Source organism: Salmo salar, chromosome 19 (assembly GCF_965601325.2).
Source record: "Salmo salar chromosome 19, fSalSal1, whole genome shotgun sequence".
Classification (NCBI taxonomy): Eukaryota; Metazoa; Chordata; class Actinopteri; order Salmoniformes; family Salmonidae; genus Salmo; species Salmo salar.
The window spans coordinates 52595567-52621882 of NC_138309.1; the positions used below are offsets into that span (position 1 = coordinate 52595567).

A 26316-nucleotide genomic window follows, 5' to 3' on the forward strand; every position below is an offset into this window, starting at 1 on the left:
TGTAATCATAATTGAAAAGGAAAAGGCACAAAGCGCACATCGGTTAGGCTACTATGGTGAGCAATCGTTGCGCCTTTTCAGTTTCAATAAGTATTGATTACTCATTTATTTGTCTCTGCCTGCAAATTGTCCTCCTAAAAGGCAGGCTATATCCTATAGGACTGTGAAAAACGTAGCAAGTGTCGCTGTTGTTAGGGTTTGACCAACAATTTGTTTGCATAACCAATATAATACAACTATTTAAACCTATATAATAAAATTAGTTGTGGTGCATAACTTATGAATGCTAATGCTAAACATAAAATGTTTATATTGTATTAACATAGATTGAGCGACATATAATAGACATGACTAACTGGAGGGTTGCTGACTAGTAGTGCAGGCTGAGTAGACTCGTGACGCACACACACACACAATGCCTGTTTGTGGGGCCGCTCAAGGACAGGTGTATGGGAGGGGCTGGTAGAATGGAAGATAGCTGTAGCATAAAAACAGGCATTGTCCTTGAGTGTCTGACTCTCGGTTACACACACGAAGATAAGCTAGAAGACAACTATGCCTGGCAATAAAGATGCGTCTAGAGGCTGGGACCAGCCTGCACGCCAACGATAGGCTGGAGTAAGTCTAAACCACACCCAAGCCTCTACTATGACAGGCCCTCAGGGAGAGGGAACTACGTCTGTCAAGAAGTATTTAAGGAAGAACTTATGATGTCATTTCAGTTCTCTGTTTTGCCCTGCGAGGTGTTACAGGGAGCCCGTATATACAAAACACCTATTTACCCTTCAAGTGTTTGCATTAATTAAAGTACAAAGAAATCAGAAGTTTGTTCCGATACCAGATTCGAATTGACTCAACCTAACACTGTCATCATTCTTGCTGCTTCCAGTTCAGTAGCCATAAAGCGAGAACAGGTGCGCGTGTGGTCTCTATTAAATAGAGTAGGCTATAGCCTATGCATGTGCGAAGAAACACGGGGCAGTTATCTTTCCATGGAAATGTACTGCCTAAATAGGCCTATGATTAGGCTATAGTTTACTACATTGCCTAGAAATAGGCCTAAATATTGATCGCCCCACTCGTTAAGGGTATAGCTCAAGAGCAAGTGCAAGTCTTTCTCTACAAAATGCATGCTGTGTGTTCACAATACATTTGGCATGATATTGATTCCATACAGTTCTTGCAGTAGCGGGCGGGAGTCTGACAGAAATCCAGCAGGTACGCGCTGGAGAGGGATGAAGAAATCGGTCCTGCGCAGACTTTACAATGCACCATGAGAGTGAAGCCTGTAACATTAGAGCTGTTTATTTATTTTTATTTCACCTTCATTTAACCAGGTAGGCCAGTTGAGGACAAATTCTCATTTACAACTGTGACCTGGCCAAGATAAAGCAAAGCAGTGCGACACAAACAACAACACAGAGTTACACATGGAATAAACAAACATACAGTCAATAACACAATAGAAAAGTATATATACAGTGTGTGCAAATGAGGTAAAATTAGGGAGGTAAGGCAATAAATAGGCCATAGTGGCGAAATAATTACAATTTAGCAATTAAACACTGGAGTGATAGATGTGCAGAAGATGAATGTGCAAGTAGAGATACTAGGGTGCAAAGGAGCAACAAATACATACATAACAATATGGGATGAGGTAGTTGGATGGGCTATTTACAGATGGGCTGTGTACAGGTGCAGTGATCAGGGAAACTGCTAGGGAAACTAACAGATCAATAACCTTACTGACTAATACAACGCACATTGCACTGAAAAAAACGTCACATAATCAATCTTAAATCGCTTGGCTAATGGTTTCATGTTTGATTCAGGCTTAGTTTGATTGAGGCAAAAATAATAGCTAATGTTGGCCAACTTTTGGCCAGCTCTCTCTCTAACATACATCAAGTAGGAAAAGATAGCCAAGTTCATTTACTTCTGAAACGGGACAAAACAAAGGATACAAAATATTTCCATACAAACAACAGCTGTTAGTAATAATAGCAACCTCATATCCCTATCTGACAGATAACTAGAGGCTTGAACTGATCTGGCTGTGGTAGCTACTTGCTAGCGTAGCTTATTCATTCACCTAAATCGAGAGGGGATAAAACATTACCTAACGTTACATGTCAGTTACAATACTAGCTCAGCACTGCGAATAAACACTAGCTTAGTTTCTGTTCAGTTAAACAGCAGTTACCTTGCGAGCTATATCAGTCAACTAAAGAGCAGCCAGTTTCTGCTCTGCTTCCTTTTACAACAGGGTTATTCACACAACCCAGCTGGCTGGGTCAAAATTACTCAGCGTGTGTTCTGTCCAATATTTACCCAGCGCTGGGTTACCAAATAACCCAAATTGGGTTGTTTTTAACCCAGCATTTTGTTTGAGTGTAGCTACAAATCGCCATCAATTGGTTAAAACGAGTCATGAAAAAAAAGATGCAGGCAGTTAGGATGGTGCGTGCACATCCTAGATGCATTTTGATTCAGTTGTTGATGGTATTCTTGTCCTTCATTCACAGCTTATTGGCAGAATGGACATATATGGCAAGCACGTACATGTATCAGTTTCGTTTTCGTTTCTGCAAAAAAAAAACGCTTTGATATACCTGGAACCAGGTAGTGTCTCTGATTTTTATCATCTCGATACTGTAGCCTGTCTTATCTGCCATCGACTGTAAAATGAGGTAAGATTCTTACAGAAATTATAACATAATTGAATGACATGCATATACATCATCTCTATCTCTCTAATGTACTTAATATAACACAATAATAAACAATGTTGTTGTGTTAGGAGAGAGCAAGAGAGAGAGTGGTCAATGACTGAACACAGCGCTGCAGAACGCCTCAAGATAAAAACAGAATATTCAATATCTGGAAAATTGACTAAATATTAGCACTTCACTCCACATACTCGTGTGCAATAACCTTCAATCTGGGTAAAATAATTTTAAGGCTAGAGAAATGTATCGACCAATATTACCGATACAATCAACACCCAAACATGTTGGAAAGTAAGCATTGAGAACCAATCCCAAAAGAAAAGGACGGACACAGACGGGAATGATAAGTGTACAAACCGACTTGCCTGAATCGATAAATTATAAACTGGACATACTTGAACTAAGTAGTAACGAACTCGAGATGAGTGACGAAAAAGCTGAGACCATGGAGAAAGAAACAAACAGTCAATACGATTAAAACGGACGTCTGAGAGAAGCCTTACTCGAAATACAGACTAGATCTATGAGAGAAAGTCTGGTACTTAATGGTCTCCAAGAAAAAGAGGATGAAGATCCTGAAAGTGTGGTGAAATAATTATTTCTTACAGTGCTACTGATCCCAGGCGATACTGTCTACAAAATCAAACTCGAACGTGTACAGTTTCGGACAGAGATATGAGGGCACAATCATTACCAGATTTTCATTCTTTAAGGATGAAATAATGGTTAAAAGCCTGGGTAAAAGACTCGCTGGCACGAAAATAGGCACGAATGATCAGTTCCCAAAGGAAATTGCAGAACGGTGTAATAATTACAAGGGAAACGTGTAGCTCTCATATTTATTTATTTTATTTTTATTTCACCTTTATTTAACCAGATAGGCTAGTTGAGAACAAGTTCTCATTTGCAACTGCGACCTGGCCAAGATAAAGCATAGCAATTCGACACATACAACAACACAGGGTTACACATGGAATAAACAAAACATACAGTCAATAATACAGTACAACAAAATAAAACAAAAAGTATATATACAGTGAGTGCAAATGAGGTAAGTTAAGGCAATAAATAAGCCATGGTGGCAAAGTAATTACAATATAGCAATTAAACACTGGAATTGTAGATGTGCAGAAGATGAATGTGCAAGTAGAGATACTGGGGTGCAAAGGAGCAAGATAAATAAATAAATACAGTATGGGGTTGAGGTAACTAGATAGATGGGCTGTTTACAGATGGGCTATGTACAGGTGCAGTAATCTGTGAGCTGCTCTGACAGCTGGTGCTTAAAGCTAGTGAGGGAGATATGAGTCTCCAGCTTCAGAGATTTTTGCAGTTCGTTCCAGTCATTGGCAGCAGAGAACTGGAAGGAAAGACGACCAAAGGAGGAATTGGCTTTGGGGGTGAACAGTGAGATATACCTGCTGGAGCGCGTGCTACGAGTGGGTGCTGCTATTGTGACCAGTGAGCTGAGATAAGGCGGGGCTTTACCTAGCAGAGACTTGTAGATAACCTGTAGCCAGTGGGTTTGGCGACGAGTATGAAGCGAGGGCCAACCAACGAGAGTGTACAGGTCGCAATGGTGGGTAGTGTATGGGGCTTTGGTGACAAAACGGATGGCACTGTGATAGACTGCATCCAGTTTGTTGAGTAGAGTGTTGGAGGTTATTTTATAGATGACATCACCGAAGTCGAGGATCGGTAGGATGGTCAGTTTTACGAGGGTATGTTTGGCAGCATGAGTGAAGGATGCTTTGTTGCGATATAGGAAGCCGATTCTAGATTTAATTTTGGATTGGAGATGCTTAATGTGAGTCTGGAAGGAGAGTTTACAGTCTAACCAGACACCCAGGTATTTGTAGTTGTCCACGTATTCTAAGTCAGAGCCGTCCAGAGTAGTGATGCTGGACGGGTGAGCAGGTGCGGGCAGTGATCAATTGAATAGCATGCATTTAGTTTTACTTGCGTTTAAGAGCAGTTGGAGGCCACGGAAGGAGTGTTGTATGGCATTGAAACTCGTCTGGAGGTTAGTTAACACAGTGTCCAAAGAGGGGCCAGAAGTATACAGAATGGTGTCGTCTGCGTAGAGGTGGATCAAAGAATCACCAGCAACAAGAGCAACATCATTGCTGTATACAGAGAAGAGAGTCGGCCTGAGAATTGAACCCTGTGACACACCCATAGAGACTGCCAGAGGGCCGGACAACAGGCCCTCCGATTTGACACACTGAACTCTATCAGAGAAGTAGTTGGTAAACCAGGCGAGGCAATCATTTGAGAAACCAAGGCTGTCGAGTCTGCCAATAAGAATGTGGTGATTGACAGAGTCGAAAGCCTTGGCCAGGTCAATGAATACGGCTGCACAGTTATGTCTCTTATCGATGGCGGGTATGATGTCGTTTAGGACCTTGAGCGTGGCTGAGGTGCACCCATGACCAGCTCTGAAATCAGATTGCATAGCGGAGAAGGTACGGTGTGTTTCAAAATGGTCGGTAATCTGTTTGTTAACTTGGCTTTCGAAGACCTTAGAAAGACAGGGTAGGATAGATATAGGTCTGTAGCAGTTTGGGTCTAGAGTGTCACCCCCTTTGAAGAGGGGGATGACCGCGGCAGCTTTCCAATCTTTGGGAATCTCAGACGATACGAAAGAGAGGTTGAACAGGCTAGTAATAGGGGTTGCAACAATTTTGGCATATCATTTTAGAAAGAGAGGGTCCAGATTGTCTAGCCCGGGTGATTTGTATGGGTCCAGATTTTGCAGCTGTTTCAGAACATCAGCTATCTGGATTTGGGTGAAGGAGAAATGGTGGGGGCTTTGGCGGGTTGCTGTGGAGGGTGCCGGGCAGTTGACCGGGGTAGGGGTAGCCAGGTGGAAAGCATGGCCAGCCGTAGAGAAATGCTTATTGAAATTCTCAATTATAGTGGATTTATCAGTGGTAACAGTGTTTCCTAGCCTCAGAGCAGTGGGCAGCTAGGAGAAGGTGCTCTATTCTCCATGGACATTACAGTGTCCCAGAACTTTTTTGAGTTAGTACTACAGGATTCAAATTTCTGTTTGAAAAATCTAGCCTTAGCTTTTCTAACTGCCTGTGTATATTTGTTCTTAACTTCTACTGAAAAGTTGCATATCACGGGGGCTATTCGATGCTAATGCAGAACACCACAGGATGTTTTTGTGCTGGTCAAGGGCAAACAGGTCTGGAGTGAACCAAGGACTATATCTATTCCTAGTTCTACATTTTTTTGAGTGGAGCAGGCTCATTTAAGATGGTGAGGAAGGCACTTTTACAGAATAGCCAGGCATCATCTACTGACGGGATGAGGTCAATGTCATTCCAGGATAGCCCGGCCAGGTCGATTAGAAAGGCCTGCTCGCAGAAGTGTTTTAGGGAGCGTTTGACAGTGATGAGGGGTGGTCATTTGGTCGCAGACCCATTACGGATGCAGGCAATGAGGCAGTGATCGCTGAGATCTTGATTGAAAACAGCAGAGGTGTATTTGGAGGGCGAGTTAGTTAGGATGATATCTATGAGGGTGTCCGTGTTATTTGGATTTGGGGTTGTACCTGGTAGGTTCATTGATAATTTGTGTGAGATTGAGGGCATCAAGCTTAGATTGTAGGATGGCCGGGGTGTTAAGCATGTCCTAGTTTAGGTCACCTAGTAGCACGAGCCCAGAAGATAGATGGGGGGCAATCAATTCACATATGGTATCGAGGGCACAGCTGGGGGCAGAGGGAGGTCTATAGCAAGCGGCAACAGTGAGAGACTTGTTTCTGGAAAGGTGAATTTTTAGAAGTAGAAGCTCGAATTGTTTGGGTACAGACTTGGATAGTAATACAGAACTCTGCAGGCTATCTTTGCAGTATATTGCAACACCGCCCCCTTTGGCAGTTCTATCTTGGCGGAAAATGTTATAGTTAGCGATGGAGATTTCATGGTTTTTGGTGGTTTTCATAGTCGATAAACTGTATATTGATAACCAAATGTTCCGAGACACTAAGACTACTCCTAGGCTATTCTAAATATTTCAAAGTTCCCATAGAGTAGTCGAATAATGGAACACCCAATACTATCCATGGTAGGGATTGTATTTAAAAAAAGGAAAACAATAAAATACTACAATTGATTAGGAAAATAAACTACAAATATGCTATACCATTCAAGATAGGGAATGTTGTAAAAATAATTAGTATTCGATTTTCTATTTATAGTATTTATTAGTACATAAGATAGCATGAGAAGAAAAGATAATTATTAAAATAATGCATCTTCAAATATAAGGAACTGGAACACAAAAGTACTCAAAAACCTGAAATTAGGTAGGAATCAACATGGTATGGATAAAACACAGCAAACAGAGGACATAGAAGGCACAGTATGTGGGTATGTGCTGGTATATTGGTTGCAAATGCCATAGCCCATGTGTGTCTGCAAGCAGGAGTTGTGACAGAGAGAGCTTTCAATTTTGTGCAGATGTGAGATATAGACGTTAAATAAATTATAAATATAGTTTATTTATTGTCCTATCATGATGGAACTGTCCCGAACCCCGAACCCATACACTAAGGAGAAGTCCTTATCTGTTTTATAGGCTTACTGCAAGTAGCCTATACGCAGCCAAGACGGAAAGATAAATGCGGTCAGAGACCAACAAAAGCAGCACTGCCCCTCAAGATTCTGAGCCTGCCTGGCAGGGTTGGTCCTATCAAGCCAAAGCTAGAAATCCAGGGCTTAAAAACAAAGGTGTCATTGTACGCTGATGATTCATGTTTTCTTTAAATCCACAGTTTGTATCTGCACAGCCTCATAGAGGATCAAGATACTTTTTCTAACCTCTCTGGATTCCAAACAAATTATGTGTACTATATTACGTAATGGATCACAAAAAAAGAACTTTTACATTACTGTGTAGTTTAAAATGGTCTGACACTGCTCCCGAGTGGCGCAGTGGTCTAAGGCACTGCATCTCAGTGCTAGAGGCGTCACTACAGACCCTGGTTTGATTCCAGGCTGTATAACAACCGGCCGTGATTGGGAGTCCCATAGGGTGGCGCATAATTGGCCCAGCGTCGCCCGGGTTAGTGTTTGGCCACGGTAGGCCGTCATTGTAAATAAGAATTTGTTCTTAACTGACTTGCCTAGTTAAATAAAGGATAAATAAAAATAAAATGTGGACAAACGCAGTATTCATATCCTGAAAGAAAGAAATGATCTCCCTACAACACATTTTCATATAATGTTAGCAAAAATAGATAAGATCTTGCTACCATGGAAAGGAAAATACCTGTCTATTTTTATGAAAAATCACCCTGATTAACTCTTTAGTCATATCCCGGTTTACCCATTTGCTTATAGCCTTGCCTATCACGTTTTAGGGAAGACCCAGATACAGACAGTGTCGAAGTAACAAAAGTTTATTACTAGAACAGGGGGGCAGGCAAAATGACAGGTCAAGGGCAGGCAGAGGTCAGTAATCCAGATCAGAGTCCAAAAGGTACAGAACGGGCAGACAGTCTCAGGGTCAGGGCAGGCAGAATGATCAAAACCGGGAAACCAGGAACTAGAACCAGACAGGAGCAAGGGGGGAAACCACTGGTAGGCTTGACAAACAAAGCAAACTGGCAACAGACCAACAAAGAACACAGGTATAAATACACAGGGTATAATGACGGGAGATGGGAGACACCTGGAGGGGGTGGAGACAAGCACAAAGACAGGTGAAACAGATCAGGGTGTGACATTCAGAACTTTTGTGAAACAACACAGTTAAAAATATATGGCAAATATAAATCAAACTGGATGGTCTTCAGAAATAGATGGGAGGGGGTAAGAGTAGCTGAAGGATGGGGTTAAAAACAAACAAAAGATAACTATTGTAAAATACATTGTGTCCGTAAAATGTATATAGTATGTATTAGCTGGAAATAGAAGCTTAAGTGTTGTTGTCCGTTAGTTTACTCCAATTAGCGGAGGGGTGGTAGGGTTGGAGGAAAATAATGAAGAAAAATCACAACTCCTCCATGCTTCACGGTGGGAACTACACATGCGGAGATCATCTGTTCACCTTCTGCGTCTCACAAAGACACGGTGGTTGGAACCAAAAATCTCACATTTGGACTCATCAGACCAAGGGACAGATTTCCACCAGTCTAATGTCCATTGCTCATGTTTCTTGGCCCAAGCAAGTCTCTTATTATTATTAGTTTCTTTTATTAGTGGTTTCTATACAGCAATTAGACCATGAATGCCTGATTCACGCAGTCTCCTCTGAACAGTTGATGTTGATATGTGTCTGTTACTTATTTGGGCTGCAATCTGAGGTGCAGTTAACTTTAATGAACATATCCTCTGCAGCAGAGGTAACTCTGGGTCTTCCATTCCTGTGGCGGTCCTCATGAGAGCCAGTTTCATCATTGCACTTGATGGTTTTTCGACTGCACTTGAAGAAACTTTAAAAGTTCTTGACATTTTTTGTATTGACTGACCTTCATGTCTTAAGGTAATGATGTACTGTCATTTCTCTTTGCTTATTTGAGCTTTTGATAAAAAAATATATATATACACTGCTCAAAAAAATAAAGGGAACACTTAAACAACACATCCTAGATCTGAATGAAAGAAATAATCTTATTAAATACTTTTTTCTTTACATAGTTGAATGTGCTGACAACAAAATCACACAAAAATAATCAATGGAAATCCAATTTATCAACCCATGGAGGTCTGGATTTGGAGTCACACTCAAAATTAAAGTGGAAAACCACACTACAGGCTGATCCAATTTTGATGTAATGTCCTTAAAACAAGTCAAAATGAGGCTCAGTAGTGTGTGTGGCCTCCACGTGCCTGTATGACCTCCCTACAACGCCTGGGCATGCTCCTGATGAGGTGGCGGATGGTCTCCTGAGGGATCTCCTCCCAGACCTGGACTAAAGCCTCCGCCAACTCCTGGACAGTCTGTGGTGCAACGTGGCGTTGGTGGATGGAGCGAGACATGATGTCCCAGATGTGCTCAATTGGATTCAGGTCTGGAGAACGGGCAGGCCAGTCCATAACATCAATGCCTTCCTCTTGCAGGAACTGCTGACACACTCCAGCCACATGAGGTCTAGCCTTGTCTTGCATTAGGAGGAACCCAGGGCCAACCGCACCAGCATATGGTCTCACAAGGGGTCTGAGGATCTCATCTCGGTACCTAATGACAGTCAGGCTACCGCTGGTGAGCACATGGAGGGCTGTGCGGCCCCCCAAAGAAATGCCACCCCACACCATGACTGACCCACCGCCAAACCGGTCATGCTGGATGATGTTGCAGGCAGCAGAACGTTCTCCACGGCGTCTCCAGACTCTGTCACGTCTGTCACGTGCTCAGTGTGAACCTGCTTTCATCTGTGAAGAGCACAGGGCGCCAGTGGCAAATTTGCCAATCTTGGTGTTCTCTGGCAAATGCCAAACTTCCTGCACGGTGTTGGGCTGTAAGCACAACCCCCACCTGTGGACGTCGGACCCTCATACCACCCTCGTGGAGTCTGTTTCTGACCGTTTGAGCAGACACATGCACATTTGTGGCCTGCTGGAGGTCATTTTGCAGGGCTCTGGCAGTGCTCCTCCTGCTCCTCCTTGCACAAAGGCGGAGGTAGCGGTCCTGCTGCTGGGTTGTTGCCCTCCTACAGCCTCCTCCACGTCTCCTGATGTACTGGCCTGTCTCCTGGTAGCGCCTCCATGCTCTGGACACTACGCTGACAGACACAGCAAACCTTCTTGCCACAGCTCGCATTGATGTGCCATCCTGGATGAGCTGCACTACCTGAGCCACTTGTGTGGGTTGTAGACACCGTCTCATGCTACCACTAGAGTGAAAGCACCGCCAGCATTCAAAAGTGACCAAAACATCAGCCAGGAAGCATAGGAACTGAGAAGTGGTCTGTGGTCACCCCCTGCAGAACCACTCCTTTATTGGGGGTGTCTTGCTTATTGCCTATAATTTCCACCTGTTGTCTATTCCATTTGCACAACAGCATGTGAAATGTATTGTCAATCAGTGTTGCTTCCTAAGTGGACAGTTTGATTTCACCGAAGTGTGATTGACTTGGAGTTACATTGTGTTGTTTAAGTGTTCCCTTTATTTTTTTGAGCAGTATATATATTTTAGCTTTAACCAAATAGGGCTATCTTCTGTATACCACCCCTACCTTGTCACAACACAACTGATTGGCTCAAACGGATTAAGAAGGAAAGAAATTCCACAAATTAACTTTTTAATTAACACCTGTTAATTGAAATGCATTCCTGGTGACTACCTCATGAAGCTGTTTGAGAAAATACCAAGTGTGTGCAAAGCTGTCATGAAGGCAAAGGGTGACTACTTGGAAGAATCTCAAATATAAAATATATTTTGATTTGTTTAACACTATTTTGGTTACTACATGATTCTATTTGTGTTATTTCATAGTTTTGATGTCTTCACTATTATTCTACAATGTAGAAAAAAGTAAAATAAAGAAAAACCCTTGAATGAGTAGGTGTGTCCATACTTTTGACTGGTACTGTCCATGCTGTTGTGATGATGATGAGGATGATGATGATGGCTGATAACAACGACAACAATGATGGGCTAATAATAATATTATAATAACAAATACTAATGTGTATTTTTCTTTTTCTCATAGTGCTTCTGTCACAACAGATATGGAAGTGAAGCTGAAAGCACTTGAGTGTCACTTTACATGGGGAATAGAAAAGGCTGACATCAAGGACCGGGACAGCCTCCCTGAAAAACTTCTGGATCGCATCATGAAGTTCAGCACTCCGAACCATGCCACATATTTCAATTTACTAGCCTTTCTGAGCCACCTGGAGGAAAACAATGTTAGTGCTTTTGAGTATCTCCACAAGGCTGAGAGTGCATTGAAGAATAGACAGGATGATACATAGCTACTGGTAACCTATGCTAACTTTGCATGGGTTCCCTATCACTCAGGGAACATGAATGATGTGGATGCCTACATTGGAAAGCTGGAAAACATCAATAAGGGTTTTACGACTGCAATCAAAGGCAGCTTACCTTCAATACATGGTGAGAAGGCTTGGAGTTTTCTAAGGCTTGGGGGGCTATTTTACAAGGGGGCAAAGGAGAGCTTTCAGAAAGCTCTTAAGGGAGATCCAGACAATGCATCCTTCAACGTGGGCTATGCCCTGGTCCTGTACAGGCTGGAGGGGTTAGCCAGGAAAGGATTTGTGAGGAATGCGCATACTGAAGGTGCTACTCAGCTAAGGAAAGCCTTATCCTTAGAGCCCGATAACACTGAGGTTATGGTCCTGCTAGCCCTAAAGCTTCAAAACCAAAGTAGACATGAGTCCATGAAACTCATCAAAGAGGCCCTCAGACTGTCTCCTGACGTGCCTCACGTCATACGTTACGTGGCTGAGTTTTTCAGACACGAGGGCATCAATGAGACCCTGGAGGTTTTGGAGAAAGCTGTGAAACTGTCTCCAAACTCCTCCTTCATGCATTACCAAATCGGCCAGTGTCACAAAAATCAGTTCAACCAGATGTCTGAGCAGAAGAGGAAAGGGAGATGGGTCAACGCACGCCAGATAAAAGAGAAGATGGAGCTCTGCATCCATCACTTCTCCAGAGCTGTGGAACTGAAGCCATCCAACGTTCAATTCAGGTTGAACCTGGCTGAGGCTTACGGAGACAACTACCAGCTGGAGGAGGCGATGAAGATCTTCACCAACCTGCTGAAAGATGAGTCCCTTAGTGACTCAGACAAGCAGCAATGCTACTCCGGTTTCGGCCTGTTTCTGTTCTTCAAGAAGAAAGACGAGGATGGTGCTGTGACCCAGTTCAAAAAGGCCTACCAGATTCCGATTGAGAGTTGGGACAGGAATAAGGCTAGGAAGAGGCTGAAGCAGATCGCTAACCAGAAGAGAGTTGGCGAGGCCTCTGAGATTTTGGAATTCCTCGCCACTGAAGACAAAAAAGGCAGGAACGCTCAAGAGCCAAGGAGAGTCGAGGTGCACTCTTCAGACACAGATGACCTTACAGATGCCCTAGGCAAAGGAATGAAACTGAAATGATATAGGGGAGACCAGTGTTGGTTGTCACAGTGCTTATTACTCCCAATATGGCGCTGTGTAATAATTTTGAGGTTAAAATTTGGGAATTATTTGAAATAACAATTCATTTCAGAATGACAAAACATTGGGCTGAGGGGAATTTAGGTGTTTTTCGTAGTTAAAAGTTTTGAAAAATTATCTTTGTAAATGTTTAAATTATCGGAATTATCGGGTCAAGCTACCTAGCATCTTAATTAGCATTGGGAGGATGGTTGGGGATGGTTGTCACATGGAATACGGGGTTGGTTGTCACTTTCAACATTGCAACTGCCAGCATACAATAAATCCCAAGCTATTTTGTTCTTGTGATATAAAGAGCTCCTTTCTTTGCCCTTCTCTCACATATGTATTCTGTCACACACCAACACCAACACGCGCGCGCACACACACACACACACGCATGTGCAAGCATACATACACACAAAAATTCACTATAAATGTCATATGTTACCCTCACGGCATAAAAGGCTGAATTAAGTTAGGAATATCGTTTGATCAAAGAAAGGAATAAGCTACTAGCAAACATTGTGACAACGAACCCCATACTGTATGATATCCAACCCCGCAATGGGGCTGGTTGTCACAAGTGGACAGAGTGTGTTTGAGGGCTTATAACTCCATGTTGGGATAAGATAAGAGGATGAAAAGGGTCCCCATTTCAACCAGTGGTGTAAAGTACCTAAGTAAAAATATACTACCGGTCAAAAGTTTTAGAACGCCTACTCATTAAAGGGTTTTTCTTTATTTTATTATTTTCCACTTTGTAGAATAATAGTGACAACATCAAAACTATGAAATAACACATATGGAATCATGTAGGAACCAAAAAAAGTGTTAAATTAAAATATATTTTATATTTGAGATTCTTCAAATAGCCTACCTTTGCCTTGATGACAGCTTTGCACACGCCTGGCATTCTCTCAACCAGCTTCACCTGGAATTATTTTCCAACAGTCTTGAAGGAGTTCCGACATATGCTGAGCACTTGTTGGCTGCTTTTCCTTCACTCTGCAGTCCGACTCATCCTAAACCATCTCAATTTGGTTGAGGTCGGGGATTGTAGAGGCCAGGTCATCTAATGCAGCAATCCATTAATCTCCTTCTTGGTCAAATAGCCCTTACACAGCCTGGAGGTGTGTTGGGTCATTGTCCTGTTGAAAAACAAATGATAGTCCCACTAAGCCCAAAGCAGATGGGATGGTGTATCGCTGCAGAATGCTGTGGTAGCCATGCTGGTTAAGTATGCCTTGAATTTTAAATAAATCACAGACAGTGTCACCAGCAAAGTACCCCCACACCATAACACCTCCTCCTCCATGCTTCACGGTGGGAACCACATGCAGAGATCATCCGTTCACCCACACCGCATCTCACAAAGACACGGTGGTTGGAACCGCAAATCTCCAATTTGGACTCCAGACCAACGGACAGATTTCCACCAGTCTAATGTCCATTGCTCGAGTTTCTTGGCCCAAGCAAGTCTCTTCTATTATTGGTGTCCTTTAGTAGCGGTTTCTTTGCAGCAATTCGACTATGAAGGCATGATTCACGCAGTCTCCTCTGAACAGTTGCTGTTGAGATGTGTCTGTTACTTGAACTCTGTGAAGCATACATTTGGGCTGCAATTTCTGAGGCTGGTATCTCTAATGAACTTATCCTCTGCAGCAGAGGTAACTCTGGGTCTTTCATTCCTGTGGCGGTCCTCATGAGAGACAGTTTCATCATAGAGCTTGATAGTTCTTGCGACTGCACTTGAAGGAACATTAAAAGTTCTTTAAATTTTCCGTATTGACTGACCTTCATTTCTTAAGGTAATGATGGACTGTCGTTTCTCTTTGCTTATTTTTGCTGTTCTTGCCATAATATGGACTTGGTATTTTACCAAATAGGGCTATCTTCTGTATACCACCCCTACCTTGTTACAACACAACTGATTGGCTCAAACGCATTAAGAAGGAACGACATTCCACAAATTAACTTTTAACAAGGCACACCTGTTAATTGAAATTAATTCCAGGTGACTACCTCATGAAGCAGGTTGAACGAATGCCGGAGTGTGCAAATTTGTCATCAAGGCAAAGGGTAGCTATTTGAAGAATCACAAAAATAAAATATATGTTGATTTGTTTAACACTTTTTTGGATGCTACATGATTCCATTTGTATTATTTTATAGTTTTGATGGCTTCACTATTATTCTACAATGTAGAAAATAGTAAAAATAAAGAAAAACCCTTAAATGAGTAGATGATTTATACTTTTACTTTTCATACTTAAGTATATACTAGCAAATACATTCACTTTTGATACTATATATTTAGAACCAAATACTTTTAGTCTTTTACTCAAGTAGTATTTTACTGGGTGACTTACATTTTTACTTGAGTAACTTTCTATTAATGTATCGATACTTTTACTCAAGTATCACAATTGGGTACTTTTTCCACCACTTATTTCAACCCTTGACCTTGTTCTTTCTCCTAACATCAAAAAGAGTCTTGTAAGATATACTGGTGCTGAGAAATACACACAAGAATAAACCAACCACCCCTATCTTACTGTTACACAACGCATGGCTTATAGGAATACTGCAACATACATTTGAATGCTTTGAATTGTAAAGTGAAACATTAACTTCATGTTGCGTGCATGTTTCTTATGTTATTTTTTATATTTTTGTATTGCAACAACAACAAAAAATGAATTAGAATGTATTGCTTTAGGAGTTTTTATGTCTTTGGATGTGTCCCCTTTCAGGTAGTTGATTAGATATCTTCACCGACCGTTCATCTGTTGTTGGTCTTGTAACTGGTATTAACATTGGGAAAGAGAAAATAAAACATACTGCCAAAAACGTGATGATCTTTGAGCTTGTTAACGTGCTTCTTTCTACTTTGCTCCAAAAACAAACATAAAGGCCAAATATTAAATCTTCTTATTGTTCCCTCTAAGTATTTCCATGCTGGCACTTTGCCAGACGTTTGGAGGGAGTCGCTGCAAGTTTGACAGTGAGTTGACCTTTCATTTAGTCGAAAAGGAACAATAAGACAATAATATTTTGACATTGTTCACCTTGAAAGATACATTTCTTAACTAAATAAAACATATTTCATGGCAGATATTAGTATGTGTAGTGAGTAGGCTGTATATAAAGGGGTAGGCTATGGCTCTGGTGACAGAAACATTGTAGTGCTGGCTATCACCATCTGGAGACAGATGTTATGATGGCCAACATTATTCAATTTATTTTAGATTTGGGTTTGAAAATACTATTGGGATATAGCCAACTGGCTGAAAATGCCCCTACTTGCATGTTGTATGTAGGCCATAATGCAACTTCCGATGATGTTCACTGTCCTGTTAGAGGATGATACCAGCAGTGACTCAGAAAAGCAGCGCTGCTACACTGGCTTCGGCCTGTTTCTGTTCTACAAGAAGAAACACCAGGATGGCGCTGTGACATACTTCAAAAAGGCCTACCAGATTCAGACTGAGAGTTGGGACAGGAAGCAGGCTAGGAAGAGGATGAAGTGGATCACAGGGATCTGCCACCAAGACTCTCTTCTTGGTGTACTCAAGAAGAGAGTCTGCGAAGCCTTTGAGATTTTGGCGTTCCTCATCACTGAGGACAAAGAGGAAGGCTGAGGAGTATACCAGGAGAGCTAAGATTCACTCTGCAAGCCACTTTACCCCTACCTACATGTACAAATTACTTCGATTAACCTGTACCCCCACACATTGACTCTGTACCGGTACCCCCTGTATATAGCCTCGTTATTGTTATTTTATTGTGTTGCTTTTTATTTTATTTTATATTTTTTACTTTATTTAGTAAATATTTTCTGAACTCTATTTATTGAACTGCATTGTTGGTTAAGGGTTTTTAAGGGTTTGTAACTAAGCTTTTCCTGGTAAGGTTTACACCTGTTGTATTTTGCACGTGACAAACATGTTTGATTTTATTTGATTTGAAACACAGATTATATTTCCATGCTAAACCTTACTGTAACACAACATGTTTTACATTGAAATACTGCTGTATGCATTTAAATGTGTTTCTGTAACTGTAACTTTAAGTAGTGTGTACCTTTCTTAAGTTTGATTTCAAAATAAATATAGAGTTAGAATATATTACTTAAGTAAAGCATGTTTCTGTCTTTGGATGTGTCCCATTTCAGGTTAATTAGAAATGACCATTCAACTGCAGTAGCTCTTGTAACTGACATTAACATTGTGTAGAGATAATAAAACATATGACCAACATCTTTGCGCATGTTAACATTATTTCTACTTGATTACAAAAGTCAACATTGCTTGTGTATTCCTTGACTGCATGACATTTATTTTTATTACAGAACTGTTGTGTGTAATGCAGTCAGACAGGGAAAATAAGGCTCTCGTGACAGTGACATTTGTATGCTGACTATAATCACCCAAAGACAGTTTCTGTATTACGGCAAACATAATTTTTATATTATAATAAAATGTTATGACTTATTACATGGTTAAGTATTCATCAATAAATGCCACACAGAAAATGAGATAAATCTGTGTGGCAGTTTGAAGGAATGGGCCTCAACTTGTCCTTATGTAACAGTAGGCCTATAGGTATTTACAGTTAAAAGCCTGTCCTCAGTAAACCCTATGCCTAGTTATAATCATTCACTACCTGATGACATTGGCAGAGGAAATGCAACTTTGAAAAGCAACTCAAAGCAGCGATTCAATGAGTTTATTGGCCAACAACTGGTTAAAAGGCCCTAATTTGGCTACAGTCTTAGTTTTAGGCCTTTTGGTTGGTCTTTGGTTGGTCTGCTATAACAATTTCTACTTTGCACACCAATATTCTGCACTTCTGTTTCCATTATAAAATACAGGTAACTGCCAAAATAAAAAAAACACTAAAATAAAGTGTCTTAATAGGGCGTTGGGCCACCACGAGCCAGAACAGTTTCAATGCACCTTGGCAAAGATTCTACAAGTATCTGTAACTCTATTGGAGGGATGAGATACCATTCTTTCATGAGAAATTCCATCAATTGGTGTTTTGCTGATGGTGGTGGAAAACACTGTCTCAGGTGTCGCTCCAGAATTTGAGTCTTGCACAGGCATGAATTTTAAACCCAAGCCCTACTCACGTTCAGGTCCTACCCTACCCTACCCAGACCCGATTGCTTCTGCCAAATTTAAGGCCTGGCCCCGGCTTGACCGAAACCAGAAATAACTTCCTCCATTACTAAATCCATTAGCTGCCCCTCTCACGTGCTCTGCTCATGGTGGCTCTGAGTCTGTGAGTATCCATGGCAACTGCTCCGCTTGGGCTGCTCTGCTCAATGATGAGACACGTGAGAGAAATTAGCTGTTAGATACTTTTTGTCACTCTAAACTCCGACAAAACTCAAGGAACATGATAATTTTGGTGAAATAATCTCTCCTGTTTTATATTTGACAAGGTTGAAACACTTCTGACACCATCTCATGATCTTAGTCAGAAACGACTATACGGCGCAGCAGAACACGAGCAAATGGCTCAGCTTCAAAATGTTAGTGATTCATTCAATGTTACTTGAGCACTGCCCGTACCCTAGTTATTTATAAAAAAATCAGGCCCTACCTGGCCCTGACCCGATGTATAATGTCAGGCTCAGGTCGGGTAGCAGAGTTCAAACCAGAATCTCCCATAAGGGTTGAACTCTGGTGACTGAGATGGCCATGACATATGGTTTACATCATTTTCATGCTCATCAATCATTCAGTGACCACTCGTGTGCCCTGTGGATGGGGGCATTGTCATCCTATGGGGGCATAGCCATGATAGTCAAAATAATGGCCTAAATAATGCCCAGCATTTTTATACATGACCCTAAGCATGATGGGATGTTAATTGCTTAATTAACTCAGGAACCACACCTGTGTGGAAGCACTTGCTTTCAATATACTTTGTATCTCTTATCTACTTAAGTGTTTCTGTTATTGTGGCAGTTACCTGCATCTGACGTGCACTGTATCTGGTGACTTATAAGCAGACTGGAACATCATTGTCAGAGAATAGGAAACTCTCAGTACAGTAATAATATACAGAGTAAAATATGGTCTGTCTCTATATCTCGAGGTTTGGATGAATGCCCTGCACTCAACTGTTATTAAATTGACATTTACTTTCTAAAGTTTTACAACACCATTTATTTCAAATTTAAGATATATTTTCTTCATAATATCTCTAAAACAGAATTTATGTGGAGCAGGGTAACTCCAAGCAGTGATTAAATTGCTTGGAGTTACCCTGTATTGTAAACTGTCATGGTCAAAGCATATTGATACAACAGTAGCTAAGACGTGGAGAAGTATGTCCATGATAATGCACTGCTTTACCTTCTTGACAGTACTGTCAACAAGGCAGGTCCTACAGGCCCTAGTTTTGTCTCACCTAGACTGCTGTTCAGTCGTGTGGTCAGGTGCCACAAAAAAAGGACTTAGGAAAATTGAAATTGGCTCAGAACAGGGCAGCACTGCTGGCCCTTGGATGTACACAGAGAGCTAATATTAATAATATGCATGTCAATCTCTCCAGGCTCAAAGTGGAGGAGAGATTGACTTTATCACTGCTTGTATTTATGAGAGGTATTGACATGTTGAATGCACCGAGCTGTCTGTTTGAACTACTGGCACATAGCTCAGACACCATGCATACCCCCACAAGACATGCCACAAGAGGTCTCTTCACAGTTCCCAAGTCCAGAACAGACTGTGGAAGGCGCACAGTGCTAAATAGAGCCATGACTACATGGAACTCTATTCCACATCAAGTAACTCATGCAAGCAGTAAAATTAGATGTAAAAAAAATGATAAAAAACACCTTATGTTACAGCGGGGACTGTGAAGCAACACAAACATAGGCACAGACACATACTCACACGATAACATACGCACTATACACGTACACGTGGATTTTGTGCCGTATGTGGTAGTGGTGGAGTAGGGGCTTGAGGGTACACAGTCTGTGAATGTATTGTAATGTTTTTAAAATTGTATAAACTGCTTTAATTTTGCTGGAACCCAGGAAGAGTAATGGGGAGCCATAATAAATAAATACAAACACAAAATATGTGCCGTGTTATGTCTATTGCGCATAACCCTCTCACTGAGGCCGCGCGCGTCATCCATTCAAGGAGACTCCCACGTGAGGTAATCGTTCACTGGCTGAGAAGAAACGAAACTTAGGCGACTGTACTAGTCTTCCTGAGTGACGATACTCATCCTTTCGCTTCGTATAGGGACGCCAATTGATACTATTGTTGTAAATGTGTCAACTTCCGTAGGCTACTTTATACTTCTGCTTAATACAAACACTTATTGTACCTGGGCAGGGAACGCGCTTAATATTAACAAATATTATACCTGGCAGGGAACGCGCACGGTGTGACAGCAGTCCAGCACACAAGGTGCTCATTATCGGAGTGTGGCCACCTGAGCTTTGTTGCTTTATGTGCAGGTGCAACTTTACAACTATTGAAATGAGGTAAGTTTGCCATCTTATATCTTCGTATGACTACTTTACTAAGCACATGGTAATACAGTGAACCAAATTAGATTCTGAATGAACACATGCCAAAATCTATGATTTTGAAATAATGAGCTGTGTAAAATTGTCAATAACATAGTGACTAAAATATATTATTTTCAGCTCCATTCTAACCAAACTACTTAAACTGGAGTGCCGCTTCACCTGGGATTTGAGGCAAGATGACATGGATATTGATAATGTACAGACCAGGCTCAAGGACCAGATTGAGTTAGGTCTTGGGAAAGAGGCAGGGGTTGCACGGACGTTCAGCAATCTGGCCTACATCAAATACCTGAAGGGTTACCCAGAAGAGGCAATGGCTAACTTGTTAAAGGCTGAGGAGCTCACGAGAGAGTACCATGGTGAGGACTGTGAGAAACATCTCATTGTCACCTATGGAGACCTTTCCTGGTTACATTACCATGTGGGTGATTACATCAAGTGCCAGAGTTACTTAGAGAAACTGAAGGAGATGAAAGAGAAGTTTCCAACTAGTTCCACATCTGTCCTCCATCCTGAGGTCTATGGCGAGAAGGGTTGGACCTTCCTCAAGTTCTCCTATAAATACTATGACAAAGCACTAGAATGCTTCAAGAAAGCTCTGGAACTGGAGTTTGAGGAGAGTGAGTGGAATGCAGGTTACGCTATTGCATTGTATCGTACAGAAAAAGAGCTCTCGAGTGTTAATGACTCACCAGCTATTAAACAACTGAGACGTGCCATAGAGATTAACCCACAAGACGCAGTCCTTATGGTCCTACTGGGCCTGAAACTGGCTGTCTATAAAATATTTGGGGAGGCAGAGGAGTTGGTGGAGAAAGCTCTGGATATGTCCCCAGACTGTCCGCACGTGACACGTTATGTAGGGAAGTTTCTCCGACAGCAGGGGCACGTTGACAAGTCCATTGCTCTGTTGAACAGAGCACTAAAGCGTACAAGCCAGTCTGCCATAATACACCATCAATTGGCTCTCTGCTACAAGAGGAAAAAGATCTCAGTATGCAAGAGTGGAAGCTTCCATGGTAAGGGTGCTGAGATCCAGCAGCTACTCCGTAAGTGCATTCAACATCTGGAGATGGCTACTTCACTGAAGTCTTCCTTCATCTATGCCATGGCTGAGCTGGCACTGCTCTACGGAGAGGATAAAGACATCACCAAGGCAGAGGAACTGTTCAAGAAAACCTTTGAGAAAGCCCTAGCTAAGAAAGACAGTCTGCAGGTGGTCAACTTGAACTATGGCCAGTTCCAGCAGTATCACAACAAATGTGAACCTCTGGCCATCAAGCACTACACAGAAGGTTTGGAACTACAGAAGGACACTGCTGAATGGAAGAGTTGTGCCCAGAAACTGAAGATGATCGCAGAGAGGCGCATCTCCCAAGACCCCATGGATGGAGAGGCCTGTGGTATTCTGGGGTTTGTCTATAGAATGCAGGGGAATAAAGAACAGGCCATACAGTGGTATGATAAGGCTGTGGTGCATGATTACAATGACAAATACCTTGCTGCACTCTGTGAACTTCGCCTGTCTCTTCAGCAATAATAGACCAGAGTCAAACATGAATCTACACTCAGTAATCTAGTAATAAAGCCTGAAAGGGTGCATGCATCCACTTAATCTTTGTTAGACTTAGTTTAAATTCTCCCTGATTCAAGATTGATACAATTTAGCATAGTAACAAAAAAAATGAAATTGCTTTATGTTTGTGTGTGGAAATATGGTTTGGGTCATTTGAAGATATAGTTATGAAATTGAAGTATATTATTGTATTCTACGTGTGCTTTTAGGTTTACAGGCATTTACTGCACTTTTATTTACAATACACTTTTTTTATAGTTTATTTTTGCATTTTCCGATTAAGAACATAAAAAAAGGAGAAGATATTGGACAACAATATAACAAAGTGACAATAACCTTTCAAGATGACAGACAAAAATGTGAGTGAAATAATAAAAAAATTAAAAAGAATGAGACATTGGCCGTAAGCTACATATTATACATTACGTGTGAAACATTATGTGAGGATTATATAGAGACGCAATCAATGTGATGTGAGGGGAGATTCTCCATATAATCAATTAAAGGATGCCAAATTCTGTAAAATGTCTCCAAATTATTCCTCAAGCAGTAAGTCATTTTCTCCTGTGGGATAAAACTATTGACTTCCGATAGCCACATTTCAACTGGCAGGGAGGAATCTGATTTCCATTTCAAGGCAATACATTTACATTTTACATTTTAGTCATTTAGCAGACGCTCTTATCCAGAGCGACTTACAGTAGTGAATACATACATTTAATTTCATGCATTTTTTTTTTGTTTGTAGTACTGGCCCCCCGTGGGAATCGAACCCACAACCCTGGCGTTGCACACACCATGCTCTACCAACTGAGCTACAGGGAAGGCTATACATTTCTTGGCAATCGCTAGCAATATTTCTGTTAGCTTTATAGTATGACTTGGCCTAAGATTGGAATTAGTAAAGTTACCCAGTAGACAGACCTTCGGGTCTAAAGGGAATGCAGCCCCATGAATTGAGGAAATGGTATTGCATACCTGTTGCCAGAAACGGTGTAGTTTTGAACACTGCCAAGTGGAATGGAGGAATGTTCCTTCATCTGAGCCACATCTTAAACTGAGAGAGGATATATCAGGGTCGAACTTGTGCAGTATAGATGGGGTGATATAGAGCTGATGGAGGAAATTAAACTGGATCTGTCTATATCTGGAGTTCAATGTGGATGTAACACCATTCCTGCATAGGTCACTCCATAGTCCCTCATCAAGATTAATACCCAGATCTTTTTCCCATCTAAGTTGGGGTTTATCAAATCAAATTAATTTGTCACATACACATGGTTAGCAGGTGTTAATGCAAGTGTAGCGAAATGCTTGTGCTTCTAGTTCCGACCATGCAGTAATATCTAACAAGTAATATAACCTAACAATTACACAACAACTACCTTATACACACAAGTGTAAAGGAATGAATACGAATATGTACATAAAAATATATAAATGAGTGATGGCCGAACGGCATAGGCAAGATGCAGTAGATGGTATAGAGTACAGTATATACATATGAGATGAGCAATGCAGGGTATGAAAACATTATATGAAGTGACATTGTTTAAAGTGGCTAGTGATACATTACATCAAGATGGCGAGATGCAGTAGATGGTATGCCGTACAGTATATACATATGAGATGAGTAATGTAGGGTATGAGAACATTATATAAAGTGGCATTGTTTAAAGTGGCTTGTGATACATTTAATTACATCAGATGGCAAGATGCAGTAGATGGTATAGGGTACAGTATATACATAAGAGATGAATAATGTAGGGTAAGTAAACATTATATAATATAAAGTGGCTAGTGACAAATTGATTACATACATTTTTCCATTATTAAAGTGGGTGGAGTTGAGTCAGTATGTTGGCAGCAGCCACTCAATGTTAGTGATGGCTGTTTAACAGTCTGCTGGCCTTGAGATAAAAGCTGTTTTTCAGTCTCGGTCCCCGCTTTGATCCACCTGTACTGACCTCGCCTTCTGGATGATAGCGGAGTGAACAGGCAGTGGCTCGGGTGGTTGTTGTCCTTGATGATCTTTTTGGCCTTCCTGTGACATCGGGTGGTGTAGGTGTCCTGGAGGGCAGGTAGTTTGCACCCGGTGATGCGTTGTGCAGACCTCACTACCCTCTGGAGAGCCTTCCGGTTATGGGAGGAGCAGCTGCCGTACCAGGCGGTGATACAGCCCGAAAGGATGCTCTCGATTGTGCATCTGTAAAAGTTTGTGAGTGTTTTTGGTGAATTTCTTCAGCCTCCTGAGGTTGAAGAGGCGCTGCTGCGCCTTCTTCACCACGCTGTCTGTGTGGGTGGACCATTTCAGTTATCTAGTTCAGGCAGTGGTAGTCCTGACATAAGAGCATCGTAGACACGGGAAATGGTATTAAACAGTGGTTGGTCTGCATGGCAGAGTTGTTCAATTGGTGATATCTTAGGTAGGTTCCCTTGGCCCTTGAGATTCACCCTAATAAAATGTTGTAGTTGTAGGAACTTAAGATGTCCTTGTTAGACAGGTGGTATTTTTGTTTCAGCTGTTTGAAGGACATAAGATTCCCTCCTCATAACAATGTTCCAGAAGAGTGATATGCTTATCAGACTATGGTCTAAAGTTACTATTCTGGAAAAACATAAGAATCAATCTATTGTTTCGTAGAGGGGTTTTAGGGGAACGAAATTCCTCTCGTCTTTACAGCTCATGCAGTTTGCACCATGCCAGACAGAATGTGTAATTAAAGGGTTGTCTGTGATAGTTTTTATAGATTTCATGTCCCATTTGTAAAACAATTCTGCCCCAGTGTCCTCATGTACATCAAACTTTTCAATGTTCAACCATGAGGGAGAAGGACCATTGTTAAACCTCTGAGCCAGAAATCTAGACTGCCAGTAATACATTCTGAAATTGGGGAGGTTTAAGCCCCCTTGACTGTAATCAAGGGTATCACGTTTCAGGTAAGGCCCAGAAGTAACAACAGTTTATTAATCCAACGGGCAGGCAAAAGAGAGGTTAAGGGCAGGTAGGGTCAGTAATCCAGATAGGTGGGGCAAAGGTACAGGATGGCAGTCAGGGTCAGGGCAGGCAGAAAAGGTCAACACCGGGAAAACTAGAAAACCGGAACAACCGTGAGACAGGAACAGAGGGAAAACCGCTGGTAGGCTTGACGAAACAAAACGAACTGGCAACAGACAAACAGAGAACACAGGTATAAATACACAGGGGATAATGGAGAAGATGGGCAACACCTGGAAGGGGTGGAGACAATCACAAAGACAGGTGAAACAGATCAGGGTCTGACAAGGGGTCAGTTTGTTCAGGCTAACCATAAGGGTTTTGCTGTGCCAGATAAACTGTCTGGTCAGCTTGTCGAGAGAGGAAAATAATGCTGCGGACACAGGGATGTGGAGAGGATGAAACAAATATAGAAATCTTGGCAGGACATTCATTTTAATTACATTAATTCTACCAAGTACAGTGAGAAGTAAATCCATCCATTTACACAGGTCACCCTCCACCTTTTGCAACAAACTGGCCAGATTGAATTTATAGAGGTTGTTCAGGTTACCATCCACCATTATGCCCAAATATGTGAAGGCCACAGGCGACCATCTAAAAGGAAACTGATGCTTGATGGTATGATGGTCAAATACAGACAATGGTAAGATTTCTCTTTCATCAAAATTAATCTTATATCTAGAGATATAACTATAATACGGTAATAGGTTATGTAAGTGAAAGAGGGAATGTTCTGGGTTTGTTATAAATAAGATACGGTCATCCCCAAAAAGTCATAACTTATGGGTATGGGGGCCTACCTCAAAGCCATGTATGTCAGCACATGTTCTAATGGCCTCAGCCAACTGTTCGATGGTGGGGGCTATTTGGGCAACCTTGTCTGTTCCCCCTATAGAGAGGGAAAGAGGACGAAGTAATCCCATTGGTAGCAATCCTAGCTGCCTAAACCAAACATTTCCAAGACGTGAAAGAGGTATAGCCATTTGACCCTATCAAAGGCCTTTTCGGCGTCGAGGGAGACTGCGACACTAGGTATTTTGTTTTTGTTAGCAAGGTGAATTATATCAAAGAACCTTCTGAGATTATTGGAGGACAATCTATTAATTATGAAGCCAGTCTGATCTGGGTTGACCAACAGGGGGAGACATGACTCCAGTCTCTTAGATAGCATCTTGGTGACCAGTTTACAATCTGTATTAAGGAGAGAGATTGGTCTATAGGAGGTGCGCTTTAGTGGCTTTTTTGATTTGTGAAATCTTGTGAAATTACTGTAATCACAGTTTGAGAGAAAGACCCTCGAAAGCAGTAGTCCTCCTCAGCTT

General features: G+C 41.6%; 2 protein-coding genes across 2 annotated transcripts; both read left to right on the top strand.

Annotated features, from left to right (window-relative positions):
- The first annotated feature begins 2488 nt into the window (after positions 1 to 2488).
- On the top strand, positions 2489 to 15763 carry LOC106578963 (interferon-induced protein with tetratricopeptide repeats 5-like). The gene is made up of 2 exons (XM_045702422.2): positions 2489 to 2690; positions 11398 to 15763. Exon 2 carries the CDS (start codon positions 11714 to 11716, stop codon positions 12809 to 12811), a length of 1098 nt encoding a protein of 365 aa, XP_045558378.1. The 5' UTR covers positions 2489 to 2690; positions 11398 to 11713; the 3' UTR covers positions 12812 to 15763.
- A 4304-nt stretch (positions 15764 to 20067) lies between these two features.
- Positions 20068 to 22518, top strand: LOC106578964 (interferon-induced protein with tetratricopeptide repeats 5). The gene is made up of 2 exons (XM_014158292.3): positions 20068 to 20369; positions 20535 to 22518. Exons 1-2 carry the CDS (start codon positions 20335 to 20337, stop codon positions 21955 to 21957), a joined length of 1458 nt encoding a protein of 485 aa, XP_014013767.1. The 5' UTR covers positions 20068 to 20334; the 3' UTR covers positions 21958 to 22518.
- Positions 22519 to 26316: the final 3798 nt, after the last annotated feature.

Bases quoted from the DNA above. Each gene is read 5' to 3' on its own strand.
- LOC106578964 (XM_014158292.3), top strand. From the start codon at position 20,335: ATGTGCAGGTGCAACTTTACAACTATTGAAATGAG. The intron at 20,370-20,534 runs GTAAGTTTGCCA...TATTATTTTCAG, and splicing joins TTTACAACTATTGAAATGAG to CTCCATTCTAACCAAACTAC.
- LOC106578963 (XM_045702422.2), top strand. From the start codon at position 11,714: ATGAATGATGTGGATGCCTACATTGGAAAGCTGGAAAACATCAATAAG.